The sequence below is a fragment of the Mytilus edulis genome, chromosome 4, assembly GCF_963676685.1.
Source record: "Mytilus edulis chromosome 4, xbMytEdul2.2, whole genome shotgun sequence".
Classification (NCBI taxonomy): Eukaryota; Metazoa; Mollusca; class Bivalvia; order Mytilida; family Mytilidae; genus Mytilus; species Mytilus edulis.
The window spans coordinates 16748775-16756956 of NC_092347.1; the positions used below are offsets into that span (position 1 = coordinate 16748775).

An 8182-nucleotide genomic window follows, 5' to 3' on the forward strand; every position below is an offset into this window, starting at 1 on the left:
ATATAATCAACCAAATTTTTCCTACGAAAGGGGGGGCCCAGGCCCCCCAGGGCCCCCCCCCCCCCCTGGATCCGCCTATGATAATTAGGAAGGCATTACAGAAAAAAATAAAATAACCTTTTAAAATTCAAGTCGTCATAAATTTTAGGACTAATCAGAGACATATATATAGTACAAGAGATTCGCAACTCTAGTGCATATCTTTATAAAACCAGAGACATACAAGTCTCTGATAAAACTATTTAAATTCGTGATGAGAAAACCGGCATTACCCGCACTATCCAATCTTTAGTGGAGTATACAGAAATGAATGTGCCCAGTGGCGGATCCAGGGGGGGGGGGGGGGGGGGGGGGGGGTTCCGGGGTGCGCACCCCCCCTTTATTTTTGCCGATCAATGCATTTGTATCGGGACATATGTTTTGCACCCCCCCTGCACCCCCCCCCCCCCTTTGCCCTGGGTTAGCACCCCCCCTTTCGAAAATTCCTGCATCCGCCCCTGGTGCCTGAATTTATAGTGTTAGGCATTGGATTTTTGACAGAAATAAAATGTTAAGAGTTTTAAAACAAGTGAGTGTGCTCTATAGTATAAAATGTTATTTTCCTAATTTCCTTAGTCGAACCAGACTGAGAGACATATATACACACACATATATATATATATATCGTCGCTGTTATGCAAAAACCTCGTATCTCAATTTTTTGCGGAAATCTTTTTATCGATTATTAAGAATTAAATATGTATGTTCCACTGAATGCGAAAATATCTGATCTTCTAACCAATCATTAACCCGAATTCTGACAAGTGACGAAAAAGTGTAGTCGGATTGGTGAGACATTTTGTTGTGCGAAAATATCATATCTCAAAAGAAAAAAAAGATGGCACTAGCAGCTGAGATTATAACAGGTTCAGTTTTGTCTAATATATTATGTATAGCTTAGAAAATACAATATAGGTGCAGAAATTTTTGCTCGCCTTGGTAATTGATTGGTTAGAAGATACGATATTTTTGCATACATTGGAACATAAATATTTAATTCTAAATAATCGATAAAAAAAATCAGTTTTTATTGCCTGGTGTAAAATTATGAAAACCTTAGATACGAGGTTTTTGCATAACAGCGACGATATGTCTCTGGTCGAACAAATGCAGTAACCCGGAAGTCATTAAACTAAAAGTATAATTATCATTGAATGGACACGATAATTTTCCGGGAAAAGACCGTTATTGTGATAATTTGTAGTCACAATGTCTGCCCACTTATGTTTTTGAAATGCCCGTGGAATTTTTATCCAGGTGTCAAAAAGATTTAGCACCAAATTACGTTGTCTAACCAATCGTTTGATCATAATCTAATTACTTATAAAAATTAGTGATATGAATAGAAAGCCCTCAGGGTTACGGCTATCTGATGTACAAATCAAAGTCGTAAATTTGTCAAAAATCAAATTGTTTAATTTTCAATTATCACGTATTTATCACTCGCCAGCAGCAAAAAGGCTTTCCCATGATGTACAACAGCATTGCAATACAGAGAAAGTGTCTGTTTTAGTCCGAACTTGAAATTTCAAACGTTGTACATATTTTTTTTTTTAATTCTTTACCTTAGGCCTGGGACTATAATACTAAGGACTATTATACTACAATAACTACAAACATATTGTTGCTTTCATAAATATATATATATATTTTTAAGTTCATGCATTTTAAACTTTTTTGTATTTTTTCTTATTTCCCATTTAAAAGTACATACACAGAATTTATTGTACTTACAGTCTTTCCATGAGGACAAGGTCACGGAACGCGCCTCTTTCTATTGTCTGGATTTGATTTTCTAACAATTGCCTACAAAAATAAAATAAAGGTGCAATGAAATTTTATCCAAGTTCGATTTTAATCTGCATGGGTGGTAGATCTGTTAAATATGGAGAAAAAAGAAGAATTTCTGATATAGATAAAGATACATAATTGCTTTGCCATGCGAAAGGGAGCGATTTAAACAAAAGCTTTAGAACTTATTGATAAAAAAAAAGACTGTTACACATAATTACGACCTAATTCGGAATCAAAGTCAACGTTATACTACATATGTAGTATAACGTAATCAGAGATCAATATTTTAATCAGATTGAATGAAAGTAACAGTATTAACTTTGTGAAGACACAATATCTGCAAGTTTTCTTTATAGTGGCATTTACACATGACATATACAGTACTATATAAAATTCCGAAGACAGTACACGGTGCTCAACAGCTGATGTCGAATGTTCGATGTGGTGGTTTAAAAAAAAGTCATATTAAGCAGGGAAGTTTTAGATCATAAAATGAAGATTTGTATCCTACGCTATGCACATTAATGTTAAGACATGATATCCTCGTTATAAAAAGTCAGAGTTTGTTGATTACAGTGGGGTCTGGAGGAATCATTAATATTCTATGCAACCGTGACTTAATATTATTTCTATTCTGAAACAAAATTCCACACCAAGGTTTATGTTTTTTCTTTAATTGATATGTAAACATACATTCTGACTTAGATAGAGAGTTGTCTCATTGGCACTAATATCATCTTCTTATATCTTTTCTGAGGATAACTCCTTTACATATCGGGAAGATATTAACGAGCTTTGACTTAGCGTCGATAATACAATACCGATACATATGTACAGATACACTTAACTGACAACTATCATGGAAAAGCTGACGATCTCCTCGTGTTTTGGCTGTTTCATTCTAAATCCCATTTGGGGTATCAGTGTTTGAAATTTACTTTAATTGCCGCTAATAATCCATATATCTTGGTTTGTTTGTGTTGGAATTAATGGTTATAAAACGAAGGTGTTAAAACCAAATCTATTTCTTTTGTAAAAGCGCAAAGTGATGTAAGATTTTATATTTAGCATATCACTTCAGAAATTGTCAAATAACCTGTGAAGAAAGACGGATTACCGAATGTAAATATAAATGTTTGTTTAATTCTTATGGCCGAAATATAACCTCTTTTCGATCAATTGTTCTTGGCTTAAAGTAGATTTAGACATATAGTGCAACTCGTAAGATGCAAGTTGATGTGTGATCGAGCAGAAATGGGAATACAGAGTTCACAGAATCGATCATTTCCAAAAGTGTGACACTATTATACTTATAATAAAATAGTCCCAGCTAAAGTGTGGTTTTGTTTCGGGTTTTGCACGCTAACCCTGATGGTTCCAAAAGGATATATAAAATGTATACATGTAGGTCTTGATATATATTTTAATTTGTGTCACTCAACTGATTATAATCTTGAGCTGAAAGCATCTCTTGCATTCATTCTCCGATTGAAATTTATCAAATGAATTATTCGAGTAAAATAAATCGGGATTTTTTTAACGGAAAACGAGGACTTGCACATGTCTATTCATCTAAAGAGAACCGATGTATGATGACTTACAATACTTTTAATTGTCTCAGACCCTGGAGATCATTCTTTCTCATAATTGTCAAATTGTTTCCTTGGAGTTCTCTGTAAAAAAATAAAACAAACATTATAATATTGTGACAGTAATATGTTCTGAGTTTGGCGGACAATCTACGTATTTGAGTAAAACTTCAAGGTATTGTAAAAATACCTATGTAGATGTAAAGGTTGCCTGTAGATATTTGCCTGTAGGGATAAAACGTTAATTGGTCATTGTCGTGAAAGAAATACAGTGTTATGCATTGCACTTTTTTTGCCAATATTTTACCATTGATACCGTGTTTAGTGAATTGTTAAAAAATACTCATATAGTTTGTTTGACAAAATTGTGAAAATAACAAGAATCCCTGGATATTGCTAACCATAACTTTTGTTCTAACTGAACTTCTGTGACTTTTGTTTACATACTATGCTCTCTTGGGGTATTTTTTTTTTTTTTTTGCAGTGGAATTTTTAAGAATTCACATACAACAGAGACGTATATATGTCTCTGCATACAATTTGTACTCTGATATATTTGTCCATTAAAATCAATTTTAGTATGAAAATAAATCAGTCGCTTTTCAAACCTGATTTATCTTATTCCATTGATGCTATATCTATTTTATATGCTCCTTTATGGATATCATTTAGCAGTGATTTTTATATAAAATGCCTGCATATTTACAAGGTATAGTTGTATTGCATGTAATTTAACGAAACATTAAGAAAAAGGCTTTTAGCAAAACATGTCTTTAGAATGCATTTTTTTCAATTATGAACATCACATGAAATTATACTTTAAAATAAAAATTGTTTGTTGCTTGTTTGTCTATACATATCGTCCACCTTTCCGGGGTTACCAGACAAATGTCCACGTCAATATAGTTCAATATATAATTTATCAGTTTGTGTATGTTAAATATACGGTATTACCCATAGAAGTAACAATAGGCTTGTTATGTTTAATCTGAATGTAAGAAATCATTGGCCATGTACATGTAGCATTGTGGCAACGTCGTCACGTTAAAGTCGTCCGTCGCCCGTTAGATAATGTGTGAAAACATGGAGTAACAAAATATCTCAATTACTTTATTGACTTAAGATTGTTTTCTTTGTGATATGTATCAGATAAGACAATCACTAAACGAGAATTATGCAGGTTTACTGATATCAATAAACCCAGACGGATTAATTTCTATTTAAGCGTATACTTTGAAATGTACAGTAATTTAATTCAAATCCGGTGCAGAATGTATAATAGAATTATAATACTTCAAAAGTTTATATACTTAAAGGTCGTTGTAAAAGTGTGCACTATAAGCAAGTTGAGCAACTTGTAAACTCAGTAGATCATAAACATATAGAATGGATTTGGGTGCCTCTACCAAATCAGAGTTTTGTTATTTAACTTTTTTTCCATCGGTAAAGGGCTTTTTAAAATTTCTTAAATGCATTCGTGATATTCCTTGTGTGATTGGGTATTGTTTTAAACTGAGATGAAACAGAGATTTAAAAATTGTCTTTCGAAAATCAATTAAGCTGCAAATGGATAGTTGGATTTCCTGTAGTGACAAAAATAACATTGCACAACGTACATGTTGCCTTTGATGTACATGTAAATATGTAAATCTGACATACATTAACAAGGTCTCTATATTAAAACTTTTATATCTATATTTAACAGTTGTTATTGCTTAGGTAGTATTTTGAAGGCAATTAGCATTACAAGAGAGGCGAAAGATACCAAAGGGACATTCAAACTCAAAAGTAGACAATATTAAAGCTTCAATTGTCGTATGGTTTGAGGGTTTTCGCTAATGCAATAAAAAGAAACTGAGAAATAAAATTAGATCGATTCGTTGTCAAATAAAATTGTAGACACAAACTGTGTCCACTGAAACTGAACAATATACGAAAAGCTCCCCAATACGTCACTATTTATCTTTTAAATCATAATACTTACAACTTTTGTGTGTCTTTTGGAATATTTGTAGGTACATATGACAGTTTTCTGTAACTACAATCCACATTTTTACCCTGACAGACACATTCTGTAGGACATCCTAGAACACTTTCTAAATACACAATTAAACTAATTAAACAAATCCAATGAAATCGGTACTTGAATGGATGTCTTCCTCCCATTTTACAGTAAATATTTTATATTTTTCACAAAAATTTTAAACTCCTAGTATACAACAAAATCAATCACATTGCAAGGCTAGCCCTTTAAACACTCAGGTATTGACTATTAAACTTGATATTCCTTTAAGTTAATTGCTCCACGAGGTATTTGATAAATTTCTTCAATTTTTCAAACCACTTTCACCAATCAAAAATAATCCATTAGACAATCAGAACAAAAACATATTTTTATAATTTTTCACAAAAACTCCCTACTCCAGTGATTACACTAACATAGGTATGATCCATTCCACGAGTCAGGGGTGGGCGGGATTATTTTCTGTTTCGTACACCAATGAAATTAGCCGGTAGCAATTTAGACAGGTGATATACCACATCAAAAACAAATATTGCATTTTTTTTATTATTAATTATGAATTCATACATATGGTATTATTCTACGAGTCGACTCTTAAATTTTTTGTGTACCAATTAGCTCAATTACCAAAATGTCTTTGTCTGATAAAGGCTAAGGACAGTAACTTTATTTCCGTAAATGTTGTTATAATTACAAGAAAACGTACAGAAAAAAGAAGTTTGTATTTGACCGAAATTACCGTAACACTTTGTAATTATAGCCTCCATTTAAGATGTCAAACAAAAGAAAAAGAAATGTAGACAGAAAATGTAAATAAAAAGAAACAAGTTTTTATGATACTAAATAGCCTTACGTGTATAAGTTAATCTCAATTATATAATATTTTTGATGTGTACTGCATTTTTAAAAAATAATAATCACGTTGCATAAAAACTGTAATGCTAGTAATAATCAAAATGAATTGTGTGATATGTTCGAATTAACAAAACGCTTTATGATCGATGCAAAATTTAAAGTATTTCATATTTGTAGCATATCGACGTTGTTTAAAAATTGGAATGCCATAACATGTTTTCTATATATTCTATTTGTAAGTTTTGACATTTTATCGGCATAAAACAGAGAAAAAAAGCAGGATTATAATACATATAAGATCTACACATACTGAAATCTAGAACCCCATGAGACAACAACACTCCACGCTATCCGCAGACTTAATGTCTCAAATCTAAGAATAAGAAAGATGACAGGAATTAACACCATTTCTCATGAGATATTCTTATAACAAAACTAACAATTGACAAAAAGATTCCTTTGGAATGACGAACGTATGCCTGTTCAAACGAGGTTTGAGGAATTAGTTAATAATTATAACTATATAATGTGTTATATATTTATTTGACTTCGTCTTTTTAGTCATGGCGTTGTCAGTTTATTTTCAATCTATGAGTTTGAATGTCTCTTTGGTATCTTTCATCCCTCTTTTAAAACATCGGTGGATTCGTTGGATTTAGGGTGAATTAAAAGTAAATAAATATAATGTTAGCTGTGCTTTTATCTTTGAACAGCCTAGTGTCTATATAATGTGCATGTAACTATTCCCAATTATGTGCATACAATGCCAAATCTCTGGGTATTATACTTGGTCAAATTTTCTGACCAAAGACAAACAAATTGCAGCAGCATCGATTATAGTATATTATCTTATTCGGTTTTACATCAGCATAGTTGGATATAATTTATTAACGAGGGGGACTCAACTGCCAGAAAAAGACTCATTTACAATATGCTGTAATTGACGTGAGAGGAAACAATTAGTCTTAACTGTCCAGGACTAGACACTAACGATGTCAGCCATAAGACAAAAAAATCGTCGGCTCTGATTGTTATACAAGAAAAACACATTGTGAATGAACTAATTACGAGAACAAATGGTTTATCTGTCCATTATCGGTATTCTTTAAAATATATGATGGACATACATTACATTTGGCAATATCATTATTTAGACGAGCTTATAGTACAGATGGGATAGAAATTTGAAAGTTTCATTTGTCATTGATCTGTCGTGGTATCTCCCTTAGTGTTCTGCCAGTCTTATAATGAAATACTGAGATTTCTACGGTAAAACAAATTTTGTTATGCAAAAATAAAAATTCGTACAAGACTAAATTTACGAGGAAAAAAATGAAGATTGTTGTGACCATTTATATCATTCTCTGAGGTCATTCAAATTCTTGGTGATGGTAGATTTATGTTGCTTTATTCCCTGAAAAGCATGTTTTGTCTTAGATGTAGAGAATGCGGTACAAAAAAAAATAATACCAAAAAAATAAACGAACAGTCGTAAAATATAGTTCCTTTGTTTACATTTTACATCGACACACAACCTTATGCACTGAACCCATATAATCTCAAAATCAGTATTTTGTACTGATTTGGGTGGGTATGAAACTTCATATAGCTGAGCAGTCTGACTAACATGCAAGGCAAGGCCCAAGTTGTACTTATACAAGTTTTTTTTAAAATAATTACAAATGAAGAAAAAATAGGAAAAACTAAATATTTCAGCAATAAAAAAAAATGAAATTCGGACACTTCCTGTTAATAATCAAAATATCAAATTTTAGATAGACGAGATTACTTTTGAGAGACTAGATAAATCAAATACTATTAATTCTAAACCCTAGTTTAACAAAAGACAGACTACTTCCCTAGTTTAAACGTGTTATCTTTT

At 32.0% G+C, this 8182-nt stretch overlaps 1 protein-coding gene across 3 annotated transcripts in view; it reads right to left on the reverse strand.

The window, feature by feature from the left end:
• Positions 1 to 5886, reverse strand: part of LOC139521720 (protein slit-like) — a 79611-nt gene extending 73725 nt beyond the window's left edge. The window contains exons 1-3 of one of the 3 annotated variants that reach the window (XM_071315278.1): positions 5407 to 5886; positions 3435 to 3506; positions 1774 to 1845 (exon numbers count right to left, since the gene is read on the reverse strand). In XM_071315278.1, coding sequence (XP_071171379.1) covers positions 1774 to 1845; positions 3435 to 3506; positions 5407 to 5588 — 326 coding nt within the window. In that variant the 5' untranslated portion in view covers positions 5589 to 5886. The remainder of the gene's footprint in view (positions 1 to 1773; positions 1846 to 3434; positions 3507 to 5406) is intronic. The other 2 variants (XM_071315279.1, XM_071315280.1) reach the window with 2 other exon arrangements.
• Positions 5887 to 8182: the final 2296 nt, after the last annotated feature.